Consider the following 26,932-nt stretch of genomic DNA (forward strand, 5'->3'; position numbering starts at 1 on the left):
TAGAAATTGAGCGCTGAAGTCGGATGAGGCAACATACACCGGTTGGCCTGAAGCGAGTGATGATGTCTTCCCCGTGCATGTCTGCTCACAACTTCATCCCTTGAAACGCAGCCTGTCAGAAAAAAGGTGCTGTTACGCTCAGGTAAGACCATAAGGTTTTTGAAATTGTATTTCATTTTTTTCTCCGCAGATGATGGTGGGTTTTAGGACAAAGGCATCTGAGGATGTGCGCGCGTGTACGTGTGTGGCGCGCGCGCGTGCGTGCGTGCGTGTATGTGTGTGTGTGTGTGTGTGAGAGTGGGTTGGGTGAGGTACCAGTGCAGCAGGATGGAGCGGGCCGGTGAAATGATGAAATATCTCACATGGATGTCATGAAGCGCGCGGAGCTCTAATTTATGCCAATTCTTTCCAGAACAAATTGTGCCGGAGAGGACCCACGATCGAGCGCACATGGCATCACCGGGGTTTTTTATTCACATTTGGGTTCATTTATATTTTAAATCTCTTTCCCTGGCCGCATTTCTTATGGCGTTTGGGGGAGTGAAGAAACTGAAATAGGCGTTGTAATTTCCCCTCCTTTGTGTGTTGGATTTTCACCTAAACTGCCTGGTTATGTTTACACGAACTACGTTTGAACATTCTGGTTCTGTTCTCCTATAATAAAAAAATTATAATCGTCTTTTTTTTTTTCTTCTTTTTTTTTTTTTTTTTGCTGGGATCACCGGCCCCCCTTTCCCCCCTTCTTCAACGGCTAATCTGGGAGCGTTAATCTAATCGCCATTTAATCCTGCGGTATAGGTTGGCAGGAAAAGCGTGCTCCGCTCAGGACCCCCACTGTCATTTTTTTTTTATTTAGAAGAAGCCTTTATGACAATAAACGGACGCGCAATAAATGTTAGAAGTGGCTGCGTCTCCTTTAAAACCGAAAGCAAGGATGCTCCAGACGCGGAGGCTGCGCACCTTCCCCGCGTCTGGATGCCAGCGGGGCCGGCCGGCCGGCTGCGCGCACACCCTGCAAGGCTGTGGCCCGCAATGGTCTGAAATGACGCTCGTTCGGAGAAATGAAAAATTAAAGAAAATCAGAGGGATTACAGGATGTGTGTGTGTGTGTGTGTGTGGGGGGGGGTCCTCTTCTGTGAAGGAGCGGCGGAAAGAAGGAGATGTTCGGGTTGAGCTTTGTCTCCGCGAATATTCAGGAGGCTAAAAACGTGATAGCTCCACCTGTCCTGGCCCGAAGCACCCTCCAGGCCTTTGGGTTTCCCAGAACTGCGTCTGAGAACAAAAAGATCCCCATTCATCGATGCCCACGTGATTTCCATGGGAGGGCTGCATCCCAAATCACACTGTATCCGTGTGGGCATGAGGATGGAGATCTCAGTTATGATCATCTGGGATAACAAAAAAAAAAAAAAAAAAAAAACACACACACAGTAACTCATGGAATTTACAAACACAATCTGTAACACATACTCTGACAGAAAACCTATAATCATTTCTACAGCTGCTAAAATAATAGTATATAATCATAGTGTATTGACTATTATACTTGTGATGCTGTTACATATTCCATGTATTTATTATTTAGATTGGATTCACAGACCTGAGCATAAATATATAAAAAAATTAAATATTCAGTACTTTCGAGTGCCTATTGTGTAACGTCAGCAACATCAGTATTACAAACTGATTTTGGTGTATTTATTAGTCAGGCTATCTGCATAGGTGCAGTCAGCTGTTTATTCTTAACACTAATCAACTGTGTAGCTCTGTCTATGTGTTTTTGCCACTCTCATGCCCGAATCTTCCCATTGTGGGACAATAAAAGTATTTCATATCTTATGCTGCTTGTGCCTTGTGTTAAAACGGCGAAACCTTAGAGGTAGAGTCGGCGAGAAAGTCCCTTTTTGAATAACTGCGCATGCACAAGACCGTCTTAGCTGCTCTTCGGCTCCTCAGGGGGATCGCGTGAAGAAAATCTCCCAAATCAAGTTTTATTTCATTCTACTGAGTTCTTCCTCTTCTCATAAGCTTGTTAGCGTCTTGTGACTTGCGACTCCTGAGCCATGTTCAGAGTATACGTGTGAGCTGCGGAGCTACAATGGACGGCTAACAACAAGGCTAACCGCTAAGCTAACCGGCTATATAAACACTATAAGCGCGCAGGTAAAACTCTGACCAATCCCTGCCAGTCGCACCGATTGACAGGGATCGATCAGGGTTTTTACAGGCCTGCAGCTCCCACAGAGATCAACTTTTTTAACCTCCTTTTTCTGAATACATAATGTATTATCCACTTTCAGGATGGAAGGATGATTTACCCAGTTTAACAAAAAGTGTTTCTGAATAGGATTACCAACTACAGCTTTAATTGGAGTGGGAATAATATATATATATATATATATTTTTTGCATATTTCCAAACAGCCAATTTGGTCTAACTTTTAGACAAGACAAAGGTTGGGTATCTTGCTTTCAGCCAGCTGACTGGCAGTGCACAGCAGCAGGTGGGACAGGGGCAGAAATAGTAGACTTCACTTAAATTGGCTGCTTTTTTTGTCATTGACATGGCTTTTTTTAAAACTGTAAAGTAGGCCTGAGCGATAAACAGAAAATTTACTGACACCTAAAATTTAGACGAATTTAGTAGGAGGCCTTCTTCATTTACCGTCCACTCGGCATGATGCTACCGCCACCATGCTTGACAGCTGGTACGGTGTCTATAGCTCCTGTGTGGTCTCGGAGGTCTGGGCCAGGAAACTACCAGTTTAAAATAAAATAATGATTATGTTTATCCCAATGATGAGTGTGTGTAAACTTTGGACTGGTCCAGGTTTTCTACGTTTTCATTACCATACAAGAGGCTCAGCTAAAGGGGAAGTAGTCTTGCTGGTATTTATAAAGTGAGATGAGAATGACTGGAAAGGCTTTTATTTTCCCTGTTATTTACTGTTCATGCTGTTTCTCTTTTTCCCCCAACAGACATTTGGTGATAATGAAGAAATAAAGCACTTACTAACCGCTCAACCTTCACAGACTCTCTGAACCCCCCTTGGGCCGTTGATTTCAAACGCCCACCCCTTCCCCCTTGAACTCAAAGTTCTTTTGAAGGGGACTTTACCAGTCGCAGGCACCGCCATTAAAGCCCACCCAGGACTTAAAAAAAAAATCGACGTTCCACTCCCCCCCCCAGCCCGTGCGTGCTTTATCAAATGCCCAAAAACAGCAAGGCCGTCAAGAGAGAGCTTGACGACGATGTCACGGAGTCTGTCAGGGACCTGCTTTCCAATGAGGACGCCTGCGACGATTCCTTCAAGAAGAGCTCGCTGATCGTCGACAGCCCCGAAGGCGAAGGCAAGGACTGCGATGTGGAGGAAGGAGGCTCGGACGGCGAGGAGGAGGAGCGCCCGGCCTGGAACAGCAAGCTCCAGTACATCCTGGCCCAGGTTGGCTTCTCTGTAGGCCTGGGCAACGTGTGGAGGTTCCCCTACCTGTGTCAGAAGAACGGAGGCGGTGAGTGACTCTCAGCGGGCCTCATTTCCAGCGTTGCTGTAGGCGGCTATGGCTTCCTCCCACTCGTACTGAGCAGCAGTAATAGAAACACATCAGAAGCTTCACAACAGGGGGCAATATTTGTTCATTGCTGGAAAATATTCACACATAATAAAACATAATAACAGTTTATTGACAATTTTGAGGATTTGTAGGAATTAACGAAAACCAAATTTCTCCACACTCTGACTGTGCATCACCGTTATCTGTCCCTCAGCTGTGCTTACATGCCAACTCAGGCTTTTTCAGACCTCGGAGCCCGTTTCTGCACGCTACAACACTCTGCAGCAGATAAAATGTTCATCATTCTTTACGCCTCCACGTTGCCAAGAGCTGCAGCTCTTTCACCCTTGCACGTCCCCCTGCCTCCTGTTTCTCGGTCCCCCGGAAAGCCATAAGGGTATTTAACAAATTCAATTTTGATTATTGAAATGTTTGCGTCTGCTTTGAAAAGGCCAAAGTCTGCGTATGTTACCTCAGCCGGATTGAAGCACGCGACGAGCACGTGCGGTTTTAGAAATAGTAGGTTCTTTGTGGAAAGTGCTCTTTGATTAGAAAATCATGGCATGGAACCGTAGCCACGGATCCCCAACCAGAATCCAGCTGGGCAATATAATGACAAAGTATGATGTAAGGCAGACAAGAGATTAGCCAAATTAGACACTTGGAGGTGTTATTTGGAGCCACCGGAAAGTCAGTAATTATTGGCTGTTTTACAGGAAGGCTGTCTGAGGAGAATGAGCTGAGGCTAAAGGGTCAGACTGGAGGGAACTTTTAACTTTTCTGGCTCGTAGCTCACGCTAGTAATGTCAATAATCAGGACCGCGCATTTGGTTTTGTAAAACAGCAGCAGTGGATGGAAGCAGCTGAAAGTCTCAAATATCAGCAGGTAATCAGTCTGGCTTTTACTGGTGAGGCTTTACCTGCAGAACAGTGTCGGGTCGAGGCTTCTGTCCTGCTCAGTGTCCTACAGTCATTTGGCTCAAACACTGAGGAAAAAAAATAAGTTGCTGTTCCGGATAATTTTAATGGGTAAAACCTTGCAGGTGAAACATTTAGATATTGTTTTATTTTGACAAAGCTAGCCATGGACACCAACATCAAAAGGAAAAAACCCCAAGAAGACAATAATTTCCTTTAACTTTAACATTGTATTTGCTAATCACCGTGAGAGCTATCTGTCAACGCACAAACTCCTGTCTACTTGTCCCACAGGCCACGGTTGTTCCTTCCCTTGAAGCCTACAATCAAATAACTTCATAAACCCTATGTTGCAGAGATGTTTTTTTTGTAGGCAAAATAAAGTCCACTCTATTCACGTGGATTAATTGCACCCATGTTTCCTTCATAGAGGATCTGTGGGTGAAGTTAGAGCGCTCACTCAAATGTTTTCTTCATCTATTTCACATATTCTCATTACAAATGCCTTTTTTGTAAAAAAAATAAAATAAATAAATGAAAAATTATACTTTGCTTTCAGCAACAGCTATTGCAGTTTGAGATGACACGTGATCAGCTGTACAGTAAATAGTGATGCTGTTTCATTTAGTTTCATATTTTGTGTCAGCAAGGTGCGTTTTGAAATTAGTTATCTGGTACGGAAAACAGTGTCTAGGCTGATAGTGACACATTTATGGTTCGTACTTTGAATTTTCTTCGTTTTCTATCTCTAATGTATTAGTTGCTCCCTGAAAATACAAAATTCGGAAGAATGATAAAATAGTCTAAAGTTAAAGGCGGACGCTCTCTTTCATCTGAGCTCGACGTAATTAGATTTTTCAGCCTGCATTAAAAAATAAAGGGGGACGATCATATAAACAGCATTTGAATAACTGCAAATCACCAACACTCCTGTTTCAGCCTGGTTTTCTCAACCAAATGTTACAAAACGCTCCAACAAGCCACACAGAGGGCACGAGGTGGAGCTGAGATGACATTTAGAAGAAATAAACCAAGGACAAACATGTGCTCAGCTGTTTGTAGCCACTTTGCTTTTATTTCTACGTGTTAACGTTTTGTGAGATGTGCCTGGAAATAAATCAAAGTGGACCACTTTTTTCTTTTTTAAAACATGTGAGATTGATGAGAGGAATTAGCATGTGCCCACATTACAAACGTGTCTGCTGACCTTAGGGACAGATCGCTTTACCCTCTGAGATGCAACATGCAGAAAAAGCACATCAGTAAACTCTTCCTGAAATCAGCTGCCTTTGTCTTAACAGGAACCACATTTACACACATTGCTGTCAAAAAACTGACTGGCTCCTCCTCACACAGGCCCTGCATGTATGTGTCCTAGAAAGGTGGGAAGAGGCTGCATGCACTTCCCACCTGGAGATTATACAAAGCTGCATCCTGCTTCATGAAAGCTGATTAAATGCAACTGACACAGACAGGTTGGTCTGGGAGGAGACAGACTCTCTGTCTGGGTGTGTTGTCATTGAGAAAGATGATGTGGCGGTGAGCTTTCTGGACAAAGAAAACAACAGTCACTGATCTAGTTTAATAGGTTTTCCTGCTCTGCTAGATACGGTCATTTGGAATTCACATGGAAATGTAATATCAATTTAACATTACAGATTCATGAATTTTTAAAAATGGAATTAAAAAAAAGGCAATGATTGGTGAGGTACAAATTAGGATATCCCTACAATTACGCCTAGGCATTTCGCGTCAAGGGGGTTGACGTTAAACCTCAGACATTTAATTTGGTGTGCTCCTGACCGTTGAAGTGAGGATGAACACCATGGTAAGATCAAAAAAGCCCAGGGAGGCCTTTAGAAATGCATTTATAAATATGGTAAGGGGTTACAAGAGGTCTCAAAAGAATCTGAAACAAACCACTTTACCGTATGGGAACTAGTAGTAGAAGACATTCAAACATAATTGCCCACACCTTGAAAGCAGACCGCAAGATGCTAAAGGAAGTCTCTGAAAGCTCTAGAATCTTGCTAGTGTCTACAACCCTAAAGAGACTGCACAAGTGACACCTTTATGGGAGGCGTACATTAGGAAACATTTGCTCTTGAAGAGAAATATGAAGGCCAAGCTATAGTTTACCTGAGTAAGTATAGACAGAGAGCACAATGTCTAGAATGATGTTATCTTAAAAGAAGGGTCTGCAATGTAATTATCTGGACACCAGAGCAGAAGACCTGTTTGACCTAGACCAAATACAACACAGAAGAAGCTCCTACCTGCTGTGAGGCGTAGAGCTGGAAGGACCATGGTTTGGGAGTGCTTCACTGCAACATCACCTGGGCCGAGTCAAACCCAAGATCGCGATTGTTGACATGCTATGCTGCACAAGCAGGAAACTCATTAAATGTCTCACTGCTGGAAGTGCGGAGTGGGATAGACCTTCCTCAGACTGGTAGATACCCACCTCAGTGAAGTGATTTTAGCCTGTGAGCTTAGGTTTAGCTTTTGGGGGGTAGGGTGTCATCACCTTTCCCCCTTTTCAGCTAGAAAAATGCTTTTTTGTATAGGTCAGTGGTAAGTTTGATGTTTCAGGGCAATTAAATAACTGTCTTTCCCAAAAATATTTAATTGGTTTTCCTAATTCTTTCACAACTAATTGCATGGAATGGCAAAATCCGGTTTATTTTCATGCGCAGGTGCAACAGGAACAAGACTCTGTTAAATACCAAAAATCAGCAAAGCTTTGATAAAATGTAGGTCCCCTGAAAAGTTTGATATACCATCCATCTATTCGCCGTACATCCCTGATCCTCGGGGGGTTGGTGCCGATCTCCGGCCGTCTGCAGGTAGGGGTACCCTCTGGATAGGTTGCTAAATATATTTAGGTCAGGTTAGGTGCACATTTCTAGTTCTGCCTCTTTGTGTGTTTCTCCAGACTCTGTCCTTTTTTCAAGTCAGCTTTAAACGACTCCTGGGAACCTGCTGTGCTCATCTATAATTTGATTAAAATGGCAGATCTGGGGCTTGGTGCATGTCCCTGTGGGAGATCCTGTATTCCCATTTTCCTCTGGGCCTTAGTGAGTTTGTAGTGTTTTTACAGAGAGCTGGGTTCCCTCTGTCTGACCCTCTTGACAGGGTAGTTTAAGGTTTAACGTGTGGTTCACAGGTTAAGAGTAGACTGAGAAAAAAACGTTTTTTCTACTGACAGAATAGTGCTTGGCTAGATTCGGTTATATTTCCACATCTTAAGTTTTTTATGTTCCTAACTTTGTGCCCCTGGTTTCTATCTGGGGACTGTGTGAGGTCACACATGATTCATGTTTTCAGTCACAAGCAATACAATTACTTTTCTTTAGCTTATACCTGGTTTTTTTTGTTGTTGTTGTTGTTGTTGCAATTATCAATATCAACTTCACTACAAATAATGGTTTGTTCCTTTTTTTCTGAACAATCAAAATTTCCCAAGTCAAAGTTGAAAAGAGTAGAAGAAAACATCCTGGATGGAATTGGGAAAATTAAAGTGTGCAGATATAGAAGCTACGTCAACCTTAAATCCAATATGGCTGCCCCAGGTTCAAAAGAGGAATGTTTATTTAATGAACCATTTATTTCCTCTTTTTATATTTAAAATTTCATTTCTAAAAAGTATTGCACATCTGTTTGTGAATGTCTACCTTTTGCATTTAATCTAGTGGTACATAGCTGTTAAAACAATCTAAATAATCAGAGGCGATTGTGGTGATTAATTACTCCCCATTAATCATATATCTTTTAATAATAGCGATACTTTATACAGTCAGCAAAGTCTTCCATTCAATAGAAAACCAAATCAATGAATAGCCATACAGTATACCTAAGCTATGACGTAGGTATCTTGTCAACGTGTGCAAAAACTGTCGAATTTTGCACTTTTCCCTGTTTTTTTTCTTGGCATGAGCACTTACGCCTTCTAGGTTTCATCCATGATCCTATTTTTTGCATCATTTTTAACACTCTTTGCATCTTGTGCCTATTGGCAAATGTATGCAAAGTGAACTAGCTGGCTTTTAAAAGCTATTATAGGAAATATTATGCAGGGGTTGGAACTTTGAGAGTCAAGCAATAATCTATCTTTTGTTGGTTGTTTAATACTGTTTGGCCAAAACAGAGGTTGGTTAGATATACTTTCATCTTGTATTCATGATAACTGTTCACATGCCTCGTGATTCCACATGGTGATAAAAAAAAAAAAAAAAAGGCTGACATCTTGCCTTGATGCACAAGAATTGAAAATAACCTGTAGTGTACTGCAAGAATGAACTAGAAAAGAGATGGGAAATAAAACTTATTAGGCTGTTTTCTCTGTTGGAAACTGCTGACTATCTTTGTCCTGCACAATAGAGAGCAGATAGAGGTTCCCCTCCGATACTCAGCTGTGTGTGTGGGCAAAAGCAGAATCGTCTGTTTTCATATCAAAAACAGGCTGTACAGAGCACATCCTTACATCAACACATAGATGGGACACACACGCTGATTTCTTTTGTACTGTTACTCCCGTCTTGGATCAAATCTGGGAGGGAAAGCGAAACTCAGGAAAAGATTTCAATAAACGCCCGGCCGTATGAAACAATGAGATCAGTAGAAACTAGACATAATACGGCCGACCCGCCGGGGTTCACATCTGTTGTTGTGCTTTGTCCACAAGACATGACGGGGTGGCTGTGGCTCAGCTGGAGAGAGTAGTCGTCTGGAAACTGAGACACGGAGAGCTTGATTCCAGACCCCCAACCGGCAGTCCCCTGATGTCCAGCCTGATCCTCAGATTGCTGCGGGAATGCATGACTTTTAGCACTTTCAACGGTCAATAAGAGCAGAAGGGTTTTTGAAGGCAAAGCAATCTTTGGTAGACAGTTACGGCACACTGTGCTGTGAAAACCTATTTGCCCCTAACATATCTCTAGGATTTATTTTTTGCCACACTTAAATGTTTCGGATCATTAAACTCATTAAACGTGTTAATCAGGTTTAAGTCCAGACATTGAAAAAGCCAAACCCTTCATTTAACTTGACAAGCGGGTGGTCGGACATTGTCCTTCAGGATTCGGTGCAAGAGAGCAGAACTCATGGTACCATCAACTCTGACACTTTGTCCAGGTCCTGAAAAGGTGAAACCATGACACTACCACCACCATTGTGTTAGACTGTGGCTGTGTCAGTGGTGGCTCTGACACAAAGGGTGCCCTGACTGAGGCCCTACTTCAAAAGTTTAGAATACACTACAGTTTCCATCAGCCTTTTTCTAGATTTAAAGGAATCTGTGTTCCGTGTAAAATTTTCAAGTTCAGGTTTGATCCGTCTAAGCATTTCTGGTTTTGAATAATAGAGTCTCTAAAACAAAGAGTTTATGGTTCTCTAAATTCCTTTGAACCATTCCTTTGAACACCTCGTACATAGATGGGACTCTTTACATCTTACTTATCCACACACTTACAGCCCGTTCTGATGTTGTTAAATCAGCCTGATCCCAGAAGTTCTGACTATAATGCAGTTGTTATAAAGTGCAATGCAGTTGTAGTCTGGGTAATTTAAGACTTCTGTATTTTGTTTTTCTAGTTTCCACAATAGTTTGATTGTACACCTCATAAGGGGGATAAGATGGGAAAAACACAGCATGTCTCTAAAGTTGCCCCATGTTTGTTTAAGGAACTGAAACATGATAATGTCCACAGTTATTTTCTGTAACTGCGTAGTATCCCTGGTCTAATATGTGGTATATTTATGATTGGCAGGAGCGTACCTGGTGCCCTACCTGATCCTGCTTATACTGATTGGCATCCCGCTGTTCTTCCTGGAGCTTGCAGTGGGCCAGCGTATCCGCAGGGGCAGCATCGGCGTGTGGAACTATATCAGCCCTCGCCTGGGGGGCATCGGCTTTGCCAGCTGTGTGGTGAGTCAGACAGCGGAGACCTTTCTGTTCTGCCATCTCATTAGAAGGACTTCAGATCATAGGAACAGTATGGCAGAAGGCTTTTATCAGTTTTGAAACTGTAACCTCTTATAACTTTGGTTAACCTTGATGCCGGTAAGCAGACTGTGTTGTTTGAATTTTGTTTCCTAATGTTTTGGGTGTCTAATGTCTAACATGTTCTCTTGGCTTACAGGTGTGTTTCTTTGTGGCTCTCTACTACAATGTCATCATCAGCTGGAGTCTCTTCTACTTCTCCCAGTCCTTCCAGCAGCCCCTGCCTTGGCATGAATGTCCACTTGTCAAGAACAAGACCAGTACATGTAAGGCACAGAAAGAGTTCAGGAGGAATAACATTTGGTTACTGATTCTGTGGCTGTCAGGAACACTAATTCTTGATAGTTTTTCTTTGCACAGTAAGAAACAGAGGTTCAGAACTGATAACTTAAGGTTATGCAACACAGCTTTCTTAAACGGTTTCCATTTGCATCCATAGGAGGGAGATGTGAGAAAAATATTATGCACAATTCTTTAGAGTACAATCAGTTTTATCATGATTTCCATACAAGCTCTCCTCCTCTGAAAGAAAAATAAATTAATATTCTAATGCATTTGCACAAATGTTCCTACTTTTATTAAGCATAGTTAACATTTAAGAAACATGTCATGGTTATTTAGCCTGTCATAAGAGAAAATAATTGGTTCTCTTTCAAATGCAGTTAGGCACAAACAGATTCCAGACGAAGTCAATAGGTCAACCACAAATTGCTCTGAAAATAATCTAGAGTCAAATCAGAACTGATGAAACTGGGTCTTACAGAAAGAAAAAAAATTAAACATTTGTTTCTGATTTAGCAAAATAAAGATTAAAAGCTACATCTTGTCTGACCTGTTTGATTTTTTTTCTTTCTGCTAATACAAAAAAACACATGCTAAAACCTACAATCCATAAACAATCAGAAGCCAGCTGAAGAGTTCCTTGGGGAAAACAGTTTAGGCACAAGGAGAACATGCAAACCCCATTCAGACTGGGTCCAAATCTCAGATCAGGAACCTTCACGCTGTACCAACGGGCAGTGCCGATGTCCACATCAAGACTGGAGCGTTCCTGTGTTACGGACCTTGCTGGGTTCCTCTCCTACAGTTGCAACTCTTGGTGTTCTCTGAGTTGACCCGTGTCGGTTTTAACCGCAGATGTGGTGCCGGAGTGTGAGAAGAGCTCGGCCACCACTTACTACTGGTACCGTGAGGCCCTGGACATCTCCGACAACATCTCTGAGGGCGGAGGACTCAACTGGAAGATGACATTGAGCCTGCTGGCTGCCTGGTCCATGGTGTGCCTCGCCATGATCAAGGGAATCCAGTCTTCTGGGAAGGTGAGGAGACTTTCTATTACATCCAAGTTAAATATAGAAACTGCGAAGCTGTTCTAAGACGTAAGATTCGTTCCCGTGAGCAACCTGTTAGAAGAGAGAAAATGGGTTACTACAGCTGCCCTACAATCTTGCTAATTTGGCTCAGTTAACTTTTCAAATTGAAAGGAGCCTGGCCAAAAAATGGGCAGCCGTGACTGAAGTAATGGCTCTTTTCTTGTAGTGTCAAGCGAATTTTCTCAGGCGGAATTAGCTCAGTTTAGTGCGGTCTGAAGAATCTATTAGAGACCAATGAGATGTTACTCGAGAAATCTTTCTAATGAAAGTGTTTCCGAAATATTTCTCAGCCTACATGTGATCTTTGAAGGATTTCTGGCTCACGTTGCTTCAGCTTAGTGGAACAAAGCATCTGGAAGGATTAGTCCACCGGTAAAAAAAAAAAAAAAAAAAAAAAAAAAAAGGCAGGTCTCTCTGCTCATCATCTCTCCATACGGCGTGATCTTAATCATCGCAGAGTTTCTCCAGTCAGGTGACAGGCCTTAACGAGGTTCTTCTGGGTTCAAAGGATACATTTTGACGCGGAAGTTGATTCACCGTGACATCAAGTCAGACACGAACAGCAAGAGTGTGCAGCTGAAATGAATACAATTCGTTTTAGCAGTCACGGCCTTTGCCTTTAAAAGAGGAGGTTCTGATGAAGGTTTCGCTGTCTAATCTCAGTTTGCCTACAGTGTCAAGAGACAGAAAAATGAAGAACAGCATTTACACCGCCGTCGTGATTCAAACCAATGATACTGTATCCCTATTGCGTGGCAATAGCGTCAACGTTAACAATTCAATAGACGAAGATCCTGAGCATGGCTAAAGCAATACTAAATGAAGATTCTTCCAAAACAATACTAGCATATGGTTTCCCTGAGACAGTTGAACTTTTCTTCCAGTTGTACAGCTTTTGGGAGCTTGTAGGTGAAGTGAAGCAGAGCCAGGACGAAGCAACATAAATGTGGAAAAAATACCAAAATGGCTACTTTGGCTTGAAAAAAAACTCCGTAAAAAGTCAAGTCCATGCACGGTTTTAAAAAAGATCCCCACTTCCTTAACTTAAAATACCTGTTTTCCTTCACCAGAACCTATCTCCATGTCAGTGTGGACAGAGTTTTCATTCCCGGCATGTTTGCAGATCCAGTTGTCTGACGACTTTCTTCTGCTCCCTGTGCTACAGGAGAATCTAAATGCTCACACCTACCAAGCTTGCACAAAGGCCGTGCCCGAGGAATTTCTTGGCCAAAAATAGTTTTTCTGCACCGGCCGTGAGTGTGGTTGTGAGCGTGAAAAGGGATCCGAGCACGTCTTTGCTATGGTAATACGCTCCATTTTGGCTTGGTGAGGACTTTGGCAAAAGAAAGGGACTTGTGTAGCTTGAGACGGTGGTGGGGGCCACCTTTGGCCTATTATACCATACAACTGGGGTAATAATCTGCAGCATTGTGGGTTATGATAAATAATTGAACATTTTAGACTCGTTTTAGAATTGTGGCTACTTCTAGTGTGTAGCAAAAATGTTTACACGTCGTCATGGGAAAACCGGTCCATGTATGAAGATAAGGATGGGATTCGCAAGAACTTGACCTTAACCAGACGCAGCTGCTGTTTGGCAGCACATGTAATCTTTAACTGTATAGGCGTCTTCTTTACACGACCGTAAAGTCGATGGTCTGGAGCCCAAAGCTGTTTGGCTTTGAGCTGAGTCCAACCGAGGCTGCAGCTGTGAGCTACAACAAAAGCACAGCCCTGGGAGGGCTTCATCAGAAAAGTTCTGATGAGAGCTGCAGCCTGGTAACAGTGAAGAAAACAAGAAAAGTCTCCGTGTTGGTCCAAATCCTGTTTTGAACTTGACATAATGTGGCTGCCCCGTTGTGGGTTTGATTCCAGCTTCCTCCTCTCACATCTTGATAGGTCTCTGGACAAGGCAGAGAGCCCCAAGTTAGCCCCTATTTGCCTACTAATCTATGTATTGGTGTATGAATGTGGAAGTGTGACTGTGTGTATAAAGTGCATGGAGTATTCAGTGTGACTAGAAAAGTGCTATATTAATTCAGTGCCTAAGAACATTAATAGTGTAGCACATGTAATGCCGCTAGTGCATATACTAAAAAAGGTCAGGATACGTTTACCTCAGATCTAAAATATAATAAATGCTTTATGTTTAACACATTAAGAGAATTCATTTACGACGGCATCGTCTCCATCAGACGTACCACACACATGGACCACCAAGCAACAGGCGTAATGTTTCTGAATCATCTAACAGTGCTTATGACTCAACCAGACACCACCTCAAAGAGTCTGCAGCCACACCCTTACAGCCCATCCTGTAAATCCATGTGTCGCCGTGTGCCGGGCTGATGACTCAGCCTCTCCACCCTGTTCTCAAGCTTTAAGTCCCTCCTTCTCTGATCAAACATGACTATCAGATTTGAGATCTGGGTCAACTAGTCTTGGTGAAGAACCACATAAAAATGTCTGAGTGCAGAAAGAATCGGACGTAAATCTCGATAAACTGTTTATGAAAACCCATCCCTAACTTTGTCAATGATCCTGGCATACAAAATGTGATAGCCCACAAGGCAAAATAATACAGTTTTCCATATTTGCCTTTCATTTCAATGGTGGAGGAAGACTTGATGGCTTAGGAAAGTAATAGCTTTGCAATGCTTTGCAATGCTTTTGACACTTTAGAATACAGAATTTGATCAGCACAGAAACGTGGGTGCCATGTTTATATTGGGACAAATATTCTGCTGCATGACTGCTACAACAGCAACAAAGCTGACTTGAATCGCAGCAGCAGCCCAATAATAAAATGATTTCATTTCATGCTATGCAATACAGATGGTCCACTCGCCTGCCAAGCTGCATGCTTAAACCTAAAAAACACAAGGACAAGACTTACATCCTGACTAATGGGGGTTATAATTATCTGAAGAGGTCGGGACATGCATTGAGCATTTGAATTTCATACCCATATGGTAAGTTCATACTTAAATTTGAAAAAATAAAATCAGAAAAGAGACAGGCCAAAGTAATATTCTCAGACCTGATGCTGCCCAACACTTAAATCCACACTCTTGATCCCAGTGTACATGCACTACTCAGAGAGGAAGCGCTTTAAAAGCAACCCACTTTGCGAGCCTGGTTGTGCCGCAAACCCATATTCTTTTATTAATGTGTATGTAGCAAACGTTTAACACATCAATATACAGGTCAAGACAGAAGACTGGTGTGATATCAGCTTTATAATCTTAATTTTTGTTTTTTTATAAATATAAAAAAGGCTACAAATGCAGGTGCTAACTTTAGTGTTGCTAGTAGCTAATGGTTAGCCAAGTGGGGTATTTTTACTTAAGCAAAGTAAAAGTGCAGTAGCTTTGTTCACTGCTCCCTCATGAATTGTCTCCACCTGTTAATAATAGCTGTTATAGCCTTTGGTTTTCTCCCGGTTATTACTTCTGTTTTTCTTTCTCGGTTACTTTCTCCTTCCTCTCGCTGGGCATAGAGTCTGGATGGTCCTCCATTTCAACAGAAAACAGCAAACAGATTAATCTACGGTCATCTTTGCTTGTTTATACTCCTCCTCCATCTGCAGCGTGTCTTCATATAGAAGACAGATAAGAAAATGCATATGGCTGACAAGTTTGTCCCCTTTCGGCTACTGTAATCAGAAATAGCGACGCATCATAGCGCCTCCCAGTGGATGTAATGCCAGCTATGTATTTATAAACTACTAATTCTAAGTTATCAGAACACTTTCATTTTTCATGTGAGGTTATTAGACTTTGCCAGAATATGTACTTATAAAAGCAATACTTGATTTTTGCTAATTAAAAGCCAAATTAGTTACACACTGTCCCTCTAAAGGGCAACCCACAAGCATGATTTTAGGCACATTTTCAGTTTTGGTTTTGAAGCCGTTACTGTTTACAACCTTCTTATACCTTGGTGCCAGTAACCAGCCCATACCTACCAGGCTCTAGAAACACAGGATCTTCATAATTACTACTATTATTGTCTTACTTCAAAGTCCCCAGATGAAGCCACATGATGATTACACCTGGAATTCTCTTTGGTCACCTGCAACTAACCAAACCAAAGCCTCACCATACATCTCACCTTTCAGTTGGAAACTGGAGTCTTTAACACTGTCTGCGTTTGAATTAATGTAAAAAAGGTCTTTCTCGTCGACTGATGATAATCCCTGCTGCCCAGTTAGTCAGGCAATCACTCCAAACAACATTTATTCTTAGAGTTTCTCAAAGACTCAAGCATAATCTATTCTGACATCTTTTTTTTTTCTGACAAGAACTAAAGAAGACGTCTCTCCTCCTTGCAGGTGATGTACTTCAGCTCCTTGTTTCCTTACGTTGTCCTGATCTGCTTCCTGACTCGGGCTCTGCTGCTGAAGGGCTCCATCGACGGCATTCGACACATGTTCACACCCAAGGTAAGACCTGTCCGAAGCCAGATTTCCCATTCACAACAGACTCGGGGCTGTTTGGTCGCTCCTCTACAATGGATTTCCAAATAAGAGACCCATTTATGCCATTTTATTATCCATCAAATGTGTATTTGCTCTCTTCCCTTTTAAGCAGCCGCCGTTCACTCACACACTTCTGTATTTTTACAGTTCCTTCACTTTTACTCCCTGATAGTTTCACTGCACGAGCTCCGAGGGTACAACCGCATGCGATAGGCTGGTTCCTCGGCAGCAAGCGGCCAATAGCACGTCAGGCCACAGAATCATGTCACCATGGAAACAGCAGTTAGTGGGTCCTTATGTAAGCAGCCAGCAGAAGACGCTTATTTTCAGCAGAGCACGTCTGTCTTTTGTGTCTCGTCGTCTGGCATCTGGCTGCTGCCTCCGTCTCCAAAGTACCTGCGGACATCAAAGCGGCTCGCCGCGCGTCCCGCTCCGAGCCCGCGGGGAAGTGCGAGATAGATGTTAAGGAGAAGCAGCGAGTGGTGGTGGCTGTCAGGGTTTCTCAGCTGTCGTCTGACAGGGTGGGATGGTAAATCTTCAGGTAAACACGTGCTGGGATCATTTAGGGCCACTCGTCCAGTAGGAAGGGAAGGTCACGGCGTATCAGTTAAACCTTCTGGTTGCTCACTCTCATCTTTATCATTCTGACACATTTCTTTGGAGTTGGGAGAAGATGAAAGTGAATTTGGATACACTGAGTAGTTACAAATCTCCTGGAGGAGTCTGACCTTTTGGACACTGCGGTTCTTCCGGGCCCAGATAAACGAGAGCCAGCGTTACAGAACATAGCCATGGATATCTAAGCATCTCCTGACAGAGAGTAGTGTCTCTGGAAGAACAGCATAGATAACAGTTCCAGTGAGCGGGGTGTTAACACACCATGGGCTTGATGGCAGAATTCATTTGGGCCTTTTAATGATTTGAGCCACGCCTTTTCCAGGGTGAAATAATTATTCGACTGGGTCAAATACAGTCAGTCAGCTTGTCAGGTTTGGACTCAGGAGTAACACCCCGAATGCAGGCCAGTGAGTGAATAGACGACTCAAAATAAAGACAAAAAAGCTTACAGGGCAGACATGAGGAGGATGAGGCATGAATCATGAACAAAAAAAAAAAAAAAAAAAGCGGGCATGAACTTGGTCAGGCGTGCCATGATCGAAAACGGAGCGGTCCAGCAACAAGACCGGTGAACTGAATGAGCCGGAGAGAGTAGTAAACATGACCAAAGCTGAACAAGTACTAAAGAAAATGTCTAACAGAAACGAACTTCAAGCAAACAACCCTCCAGTAAACTGGGAAACTAAAGAATAACCTGATAAGGAAAACTCCAAAAGTATAATGAGAACTGAAAAGTAAACAAAAAAACGTCAAGACTTAAAGATCACAATAAGCAGTAAGGTAAAAGTCCAAACCAACAAAGAGAAAATTCAGAAGTTCTCCAAATCATGACATGGTTACATGTTTCAGTGAGTTTAAGACTGTGGAAGGTTTTTTTTTTACTTGAAGATCTGTTTTCCAGCATAGAAAGGATCTGAAACCAGTCGTTTGACTGAGCAACACAACAGGAAAGTTCAAGGAACTCAGTGTAGATGAAAAAAAGGCACACAAAAAAAAAACGGGATGGGAAAGTCGTTTCTAAACATATATACCAGAATCGGCAGTTTTAAACAATTCAACAATTTTAAACAATCTTGAAATGTCTGGGAAAGCGTTCAGTTTTGTCTTTTGCAAGTTTTGATAAATCTGCTTGGGGGGGGATCAAACTGGGTATGACAAAAATGCTTAGTTCTCTAGACTTTATTTTGTATTCCACTATCTAAAAGATTTCTGTAAAAGAAAAGCTTCTCCCATTACGGTACTTTGTAAATTTTTCTTGGATTTTCTGCATCAAACCTTCAATCCTTGCTCAATCCTTTGACCAGAAACCAATCCAGGCTCGTTCAAGAATTAACAAAGGAGCGTTCCACTACTGTTTGGCTTGTAGGCCGTCTTAGAGTCACATGCCGGACATCAACACTTGCATTTACATTTTTTTATTTTTACTATTTTCCCAAAGAAAACAAAGGTATCAGAGGTCACATGTAGTGATTTTAATGTTTAAAATGAAATGTATCTAATGGAGAATAAGCCACTTCTGATTTTAAACTAAGCATTCAATATTTTTGATATGGAACTACCTTTGTCCAGATGACAAAAACAAAAGAACAAAAAAAAAAAAAAAAACGGTTTGTTCTTTATAACACTTCAGAATAGGAAACCAGCTTCACTGTTGTGTAGTTTCAATATTCATGGAGCATAATAAACCCCAACTAAGGTGATATTTCATACTCAGATCTAGATGTTGAGCCTTGAAAAAGGCTCGACACTCTAGAAGAGAGAGATTTGTGGGGGCCTGGTTACACGTCAATACAAGATGGCCGCCATTAACTAGAAACTGCTGGGCTGTCGGTTTCACCGCTTCACAACGGGGCGCGTTCTAGAGCAACGTGGACGGAAAGGCTGCTGCTCAAGAAACAAGGCCCTACTCCAAGATCGACTAAAGACTGATTCTTACAGCTGCTATCGGGAAAAGCCAGATGCCAAAATTTATATGATTTGACCATTTTGTTTCTAAGCTCTTACAGGTATCAGGCATTTAAATACTAAAAAAAACATTATTCTAATTTTAAAATAATAATAATAATAACAGACCACCTGTTCACCATAGTCTCATGCCTGAATTTCAAAATAAAGGTATATCTAAAAATGACGATATGGATGTATATTTTCATTTTGCTTCGATGATGGTTAATCATGGTTAATTGCATCGATATATCGATGTGGATCGATGTATTGTTCCCCCCTAATAAGCAGCATGTTTGAACGAGGCCATCCCTTTTAACCTGACAACGCTGCACTAACGGTCAAACAGGGCGGTGGCAGCATCATGCTGTGGTGCCAATAGTGGGACCGGTGCGTTGAGCGATGTGGGTGGAAGTCAGCCGTCTGGAGAAGTTGTGGACTCTTCTGAGCTGGGTCTGAGAGAGGAAAGTTGGACGTAGTGATGTACAGTCATTGCATGCAGGAAAATAGGTAAAAATACATTATTAAGAGCCAAAAATAACATGATGCTCTGCTTCTCAGTGAGTGAATGTGAACTGTAAAACACGGCATGAAAAGCTCAAGAGGCATAAAATCCCTGCGTTTACCTCCATGTTACCTCCAATATAAACCACAGCATCTCCACCTAATCACCGCCATTTTTAACTAGCTTTAAACCATTGCGATTCCCGCATCCCCGAATCGCCTCACGATGCTCGTTTACGCGTGTGCTCTGGCTACCAACATTAAAGACCCGGTGCGTCTGCTCTAATCCCAGCTGGAGATCATGTTGGAGCCCAAAGTGTGGCGGGAAGCGGCCACGCAGGTCTTCTTCGCGCTGGGCCTGGGCTTCGGCGGCGTCATCGCCTTCTCCAGCTACAACAAGCGCGACAACAACTGCCACTTCGACGCGGTGCTGGTGTCCTTCATCAACTTCTTCACGTCCGTGCTGGCCACCCTGGTGGTGTTCGCCGTGCTGGGCTTCAAGGCCAACATCATGAACAGCAAATGTGTTGCTCTGTGAGTGGGAAACTACTGCGTGTTACAGAAACTCACCTCACCACACCTCCACAGCGTTTTTAAATGCGGCACCGAGAAATTAAATGAGGCGTTTCCTTCTTACTCTAGCTGACATATTTTACTTTCCCTCCTATTTATTTTTTATTTTTTTAGAAACGCTAATAAGATCGCGGCGCTGTTGGGGAACGGCATTGAACCCAGCCTCATTCCCCTCCATATAAACCTGACTCAGGTCAGTCAGGTCACTGCCGAGGACTACCATCAGATGCTGGAGATCATCAAAGGCGTGAAGGAGGACGAGTTCCCCAAACTGGGGCTGGAGTCCTGCAGCATTGAAGACGAGCTCAATCAGGTACGTGTGCAAAAACGGCGACTACAAACTAAGACCGTTTGTTCCTCTTACCGTCCGTAGAGTGTTGCCTAAGTAGGATTTCGTGGCCAACTGGTGTCTTTGTGGTTTATCTGAGCGTGGAAGCTGGACCTTAGCTCCAGCTGCGAGTCCAAACGCCAGTGGGATTGGCTTACCTCTAGACTCAGAGACCAGATAATATCAGCATGACAAGCCAATAAAAGTAGTTCTCATTCATCTACCATGCTTTGTCTGAAATGCAGTGTGGAAATACACAGACGTCCTTCAGTCATGAACAAATGATGGATTATCCTGTTGCCTAGCGCTCCCCTGTTGTCTTCGCTCACATAAACTCCTGTTCTCATAGGACTAGTTTCATCTTCAGAGGTCGTCACTCTTCAAACTATTATTGTTCAGTTAAGAAGCCATAGAAATAGTTTAAAAAGTTGACGTCATTTGTGAGTAAATTCAGGTCGCCATTGTAGAGCTTTAGTAATAAGAGATTCAACCCACCACAACGTTCCTCTTTAATCCTGACTGTGTTTAAGCACGTTGGCTTGAAGAATCCATCATCATGTAAATTAAATACTTCTCAGTGTTTGTTTTTTCAGCTACTTACTGACTTACTAACTGGTTGGAGAGAGGAGTATAAAGCTGTAACTTCTCTACTCCTTCTAAAAAGGCCTCAGTACAACCTGAAAGATTTTAGGGCTGGAGCCGAAGCCTTTGGTTAATATCCTTACGCACAAAGCAGAGTCATAGGAGGCGCAGTCAGGTTTAAAGCAAGAAGAAGCAAAGGGCCGAGTCACCAAAACCGGTTCTCACAGACCTGAACTGCGTCTGTGCTGGCCGCCTGGTGGTCGTTGGCCGGGGGTACAACGTGAACCTGAACATGTCGCCCAACCATCACAGGGCTACAGGACCCGTACCTAAGGGCAAAGCAGGGAGACCAATGGACCTAACAGCCATGACTACCCCAGCTTCACGCAGAAAACTAGAAATATCCTAAAGTAGGATGTGTGAAGTCAGGACCGGGCTTATTCTGCTTATAACTCCTGAGTTTGTCTCTCCCTCTAACAGGCGGTCCAAGGCACAGGCTTGGCCTTCATCGCCTTCACGGAAGCCATGACCCACTTCCCAGCCTCGCCCTTCTGGTCCGTCATGTTCTTCCTCATGCTGATCAACCTGGGCCTCGGCAGCATGTTCGGCACCATCGAGGGCATCCTCACTCCACTGATCGACACGTTCAAAGTCCGCAAGGAGTTTCTCACAGGTCAGAAAGGACAACCGCAGAGTAAACAAGCTCTTTGAGGGCCGGTATTCCCCGTCATAAAGGGATGCAGGGGCTGGAGGTTTAGGGGGGGAAGAAATCTAACGGACATATATGAATCCTGAGGGCCGCTGCTTACTGGGTTGTGAACTCGTGATTTCACGATCACAAACCCCTTTTTGGTGTAGACTGGTCTTTGTAACGTCAAATTCTTTGGAATTTATTAAAAAAAAACAGCTTGAAATGATCGCAGTTAGAGCTGCACAATTTCTGAAATTGCAATCATGCACCGTGAGCAAAATTGCATTTGCAAAGCTCTGCTTGGACGCAATATTTAATGGGATCATACAATTCAAGTACTTTGCTGCTATACTCCGGTTGCCACTAATATCGTTTCTGTCGCCCTGGGGGACCAGATATTATGTTGATTTTAGTGCCCAAGATGCTCAAGCTCAAGGAGAGCAGCAGGGCAGATGGGGAAAGGTTGGGAAAAATACAGCTGGTTTTGTCATTGCAATAATCACCAAGAACATCCCTATATTACTGGTTTATTACATGTTACTCTACATGACAGCTGTAAAGTGCCTGAAATTCCTCGTGGCAAGCAGCAAAAGTTCATACAGAAGTATAAAGCAGGCCTCCTAAAATACAAGCAAAAAGGAGCTGAAGAGAAAAACGTAACAGAATAGACAATATAGTAACCCTTATGATCAGCACTAACAATGGAAAGCCGTATTGTTTGGTAGAATCTCTGCGATGTCTATCAGCGGGTCTATGTGACCGCACCGTGCAGCTCGTCCTGTCTCTGAGCCGCCGCGTCTCTCTTGCAGTGGGATGCTGCGTGCTGGCCTTCTCCATTGGTCTCCTGTTTGTTCAGCGCTCAGGGAACTACTTTGTGACCATGTTCGACGACTACTCCGCCACCTTACCCCTGCTCATCGTCGTGGTGCTGGAGAACGTGGCCATCGCTTGGGTTTACGGGATCGACAAGTGAGTAGACGTCACTGTCAGAAAGAAACGCCACGGCCCGATTCCCTTTTTGGCAAAAAGCCGATCTTCACTGGCGGATAACTCTTCTCCTCCCCGCTCTCGCAGATTCTTTGAAGACCTGAGGGACATGCTGGGCTTCACTCCCTACCGCTTCTACTATTACATGTGGAAGTACATCACTCCCATCCTGCTGCTGGTGCTTCTCTGCTCCAGCTTCATCCAGCTGGCCAAGACACCACCCAGCTACAGCGCCTGGATCCAGGAGGAGGTGAGTCCAGGTCTCCGGCACCGGCTGTCCCGAGACCCGGGATCCGGGGCAGCAGACGTCCAGCCTCGTGGTGACTCTGGAACGAACTGAAAGCACATTAAAGCACTTCAAAAACCAAAATAAAAAAAATAGTTGTTTCGGAAAGAAACCTGTTTAAACGCTCTTTAAGCCCAGAGCAACAAAACAGGACGCTTGCTCTGCTGCACAAAGACCAAAGCACCGCTGTGATGTTAGAACCAAGAGGAACAAAGGCCAAAGGAAATGTATCCACACCCCTTGACCTTTTCCAGATTTAGTCACGATACAACCACAAACTTATTTAATTGAGATTTTATGCTACGGAACATGATAAAGTAGTGCGTGTTTGTAGTAAACCCCCCCAGGTTTCCCCCTTTTCTGGGGACAGAACAGCTCACGCTCAGTCACATTGGATGGAGATGGGTACATCGATTTCTAAAATTCTCAATTTGATAGCTTGATGAATTTGCAGCTCTGGGCGGATGTTTCAGGTCATCGTCCTGCTGGAAGGTGGACCTCCACCCCAGTCTGGATCGATCTACAGCCTCCAACAGGTTGCCGTTTTGTCCAGGACCAACATGTGGTCCGTGCTTAAGAGACGCTTGCCCACACTATGTTTAACCGTGAGGTTGCTGTGTTCAGGGGGATGTTCAGAGCTAATTCCTGTGTCCCTCACATGGCTTGTGGGAAATAAAAAAAAAAAAAGGTTTCTTCTGGCTTACCTTCAGCAGTGGCTTTCGTGTTGCCACTCTTCCATAAAGGCCTGGTTTGTGGAGGGCAGCTAGCTCTGACAGCAGATTCTTTCACCTGAGCTGTGGGTCACGGCAGCTCCTCCAGAGGTACCCCACCCCCCTAGGCTGCTTAAGGTCTGATTAATGTTCTACCAGAACTGTGTTGATTGTCAGCAATGCGATACACTGCTGAAGTAACAAAAGCTCCCGCTGATAACGTCACTGTATTTTATTTTAGGGTAACAGAGTAAAGGGGACAACATATAAATCAGTTCTCCGGGATCTCATCCCAGTGCGATGTGCCCAGAAAACTCCCACGAGGCACCCAATGGGCTTCCTGATCAGATGCCCAAACCGCATTGATTTCAACTGTCATGCACGTCTTTTTGGTGCTCTAGCCCATAAAATCCCAATAATATACGCCAATGTTTGTGGTCGTATTGTGACAAAAATATGACCACGTAAATTAATAAAATGTAAATGCGTGGTTAAAGCTGATCTGATTTTTTTCCTCACCAGATAGCTGCTGTCTAGCTGTAGTCACCTTGTCATCCCTCTCCCCTTCAGGCCATGGAGAGGACCCTCGACTTCCCTCCGTGGGGGATTGCTGTTTGCATCTCCCTGGTGGTGATGGCCATCATGCCTGTGCCCGTGGTCTTCTGTCTGCGCTACTTCAACATCATCGACGAGAACACCAGCGGCCTCTCCACCGTCTCCTACAAGAAGGGCCGTGTCATCAAGGAGAGTCCCCGGCCGGAGGACGACGACGACGCCAGCCTGATTCACGGCAAGACCCCCAGCGAGGCGCCCTCGCCGATGCCCGGCAAAAGCATCTACCGCAAGCAGAGCGGCAGCGGGGGCACCGAGGCGGACACGGCTCCCAACGGCCGTTACGGGATCGGCTACTTGATGGCGGACATGCCAGATATGCCCGAGTCGGACTTGTAGGCTGACTGCGACAGTCAGTCCTACCCGGCCACTTCTCTCCTCCACCCTTCTGCGTGCATTTAGTCAGCCATTGTCATTGTTGTACATCGTCACCTCAGTGTATATTCTTTGTAGAGAAGGTAGCTGCTCTGTTGTTCGTTGTCTCTGAACCTTACGTGACTGTAAGCCTAAAAACAAACAGTTTTGGAGGAGATAGTGTTATTGTCCAGCTCATTTGCTTGACTTCACCCTAAAACCTGACCCCCTTCAGTTTTTGCCCTCCACCCAGTGTACATCCTGCTGGAATCTGCAGTCCTGAAGGTCTTTCTGGGTATAGGCCTGTTTGCAGCAATAATCCTGCTGTATAAAAATGGTTGTGTGCATCAAGGTCCCCAAATTAACCTGTTAACCTTCAAGGGCCCACCAGTGGGCCCTTGAAGGTTAACGGGTTAAGGAGCCAATAGGTTTTAGCCGAGGCCGACTTTTTAAAGTATTGAGATTGGTCCCAGTGTATCTACTATGGATGACATACAGAAACGAGACTGAACAAATTACTTCTGGCCAAGGGCAGTGCAGGTTTATGTGTGTAGCACATTTCAGCCACAAGACCGTGATAAAAACATAGGGAAGAATAAAAAAGTACATTACAGGAAAAGATGGCCTACAGGCTGAATGGTTTAAATAGAGCGCTCAAGCTCTACTCCAAACCCATGGAGTTCAATCTTGGTGTAAAACAACTAAATGCTGCTTCTCCGTGTCTGGGTCTGATCCAAACACGGAGGACATCAGTCATTTATAAACTAACAAGTCTTTTAAAGGCGCAATAAGCAGTTTTACACCACTAGTTGGAGCTTGGGCACTGTCTGTAGACCAAAACAAGATGTGCATCAAGCCACACCTTTCTCTACCTTGCTCCAGCATTCAGCACCTATTTCCCCTTCTCAGCCATCGGCTCCTATAAGCCTGTTTGGAAAGGATAAAAAGACAGCAAAACAGCATCACCTTTCAGAGGAACATGTTTGGTGAAGACGGAAGTAACTCTTAACTTTAAAATGCTGTTAGCAAGAGAACAGTTTGATCCGATGGCCGTGCTCTCCGGCATTTTGTGCCTGGCGGTGGCATTTTATGAGCAGGGAGTGGCAGCTGTTCACGTGCACGTGCACACGCAGCCGGCCCGGCAATCTAAACAAGAGACTACAGAACAACAGAGAGGGTGTGTGATGTTTAACTATAGTCCATCTAAAAAGATACCTTTAGTACTTCCCAAAACTATTTTTTAGTTCTATCTAAAATAAGTAAATTTCGCTTATTGCTCCTTTAAAGTCTAATCTTTGAGATGCAGGGCGGCGGTATAAGTAGGCGGCCATCTTGGTAAGTGTCTCTGAAGGTTCAGGTCTGAGTTCATCACCACAGAACAAAGCCGTGTGCTGACTCTTGATCGCAACTGCCCTTTGGTCCAGAAGTGATCACTTCGGTGTAGTTTTTATTCAGCCTGAGAAATTCTCTGCGCATTCATTTGTTCTAAGCATCCATCCAGAGCTAGAACAGGTCACGGTTGCCTGGTGGCATGGTCAGCTTTGTTAAAACCGTGAGGACAGTGTTTGTATCCCACTCCTAAGATTGTCTGAGCCTGAAGCGTGCCTAAGTCATTTATATTTGTTTATGGAATACGCGCATGTTGTAAATTTGAGGTATTCTGTAAATACAATATAAATAGTATATATTTATCCTGATAGTTTGGATATCAGAGCAGTGTTTTTAAGGTTCAGAGGTACTTAACTCTCATGTCTTTGTTTTTCTACTAATGTTCTGTCAGTATCGCCGAGGACTGCGTCCTCCTTGTAAATATTTTTTTCATGAAATGCTTAACTTGCGATGTCTCTCCTCCCCCCCTCCCCCAGTTCAAGAATAAAATTCGAAAACAATCCATGCTTTTAGACTCCCCCCCATTCATTTTATGATTCTTTTTCCTCCATCCGGTGACACAGCCACACTTAGTAGCACTTCATCGTTTGCAGCACTGGAATAATCCCTTGTTGACGCCGTTACTACTTTTCGCAACGCCATTACGTGAACACAGCACAAAGTCTTCTTCTGTCACAATTCCCAAGGTTTGAGCGAAGAGACGGAGACCCCTCCCAATCTCTCCAGAGATTCCTAAACCTTTAGTAACACGTACCACTTCAATAAATGGTCTGATTTTCTAAGTGCCGCCATAGCGACACAGGTAAGGGTTAAGCAATAGAACAAAAAAAAATTAACAGAAACGTTCTGGCAACATTTGAAATGGGACGGCAACCTCGAAATCCAATATGGCGGCATACACATAATTACAGGGAAAGATTTACCCGCATTAGCAGACATGTTTTTTTTCCCCCTCATTGAAACTGTAGCGGAGAGCAGTGATAAACAACCACCTTCAGTGAAGATGTTAGTGTTTCAAAGCAAAAATTCAG

The 26,932-nt window shown here is 43.6% G+C and overlaps 1 protein-coding gene across 1 annotated transcript; it reads left to right on the forward strand.

The window, feature by feature from the left end:
• Positions 1 to 26,406, forward strand: slc6a15 (solute carrier family 6 member 15). Its single transcript, XM_012865701.3, has 12 exons — positions 1 to 142; positions 2,979 to 3,509; positions 10,238 to 10,395; positions 10,610 to 10,736; positions 11,608 to 11,789; positions 16,177 to 16,287; positions 19,682 to 19,923; positions 20,077 to 20,275; positions 21,353 to 21,545; positions 22,373 to 22,532; positions 22,638 to 22,800; positions 24,117 to 26,406. The coding sequence occupies exons 2-12, from the start codon at positions 3,209 to 3,211 to the stop codon at positions 24,495 to 24,497; spliced, it is 2,217 nt and encodes a 738-aa protein (XP_012721155.2). The 5' UTR covers positions 1 to 142; positions 2,979 to 3,208; the 3' UTR covers positions 24,498 to 26,406.
• Positions 26,407 to 26,932: the final 526 nt, after the last annotated feature.

This window comes from Fundulus heteroclitus, chromosome 2 (assembly GCF_011125445.2).
Source record: "Fundulus heteroclitus isolate FHET01 chromosome 2, MU-UCD_Fhet_4.1, whole genome shotgun sequence".
Lineage (NCBI taxonomy): Eukaryota > Metazoa > Chordata > Actinopteri > Cyprinodontiformes > Fundulidae > Fundulus > Fundulus heteroclitus.

What these genes read in the sequence shown, in the direction of transcription:
- slc6a15 (XM_012865701.3), top strand. Translation starts at nt 3,209, where the DNA reads ATGCCCAAAAACAGCAAGGCCGTCAAGAGAGAGCTTGACGACGATGTC. An exon ending in TCGGCTTTGCCAGCTGTGTG is followed by an intron (nt 10,396 to 10,609) that starts GTGAGTCAGACA and finishes CTTGGCTTACAG; the next exon opens with GTGTGTTTCTTTGTGGCTCT. An exon ending in GACACATGTTCACACCCAAG is followed by an intron (nt 16,288 to 19,681) that starts GTAAGACCTGTC and finishes CTCTAATCCCAG; the next exon opens with CTGGAGATCATGTTGGAGCC.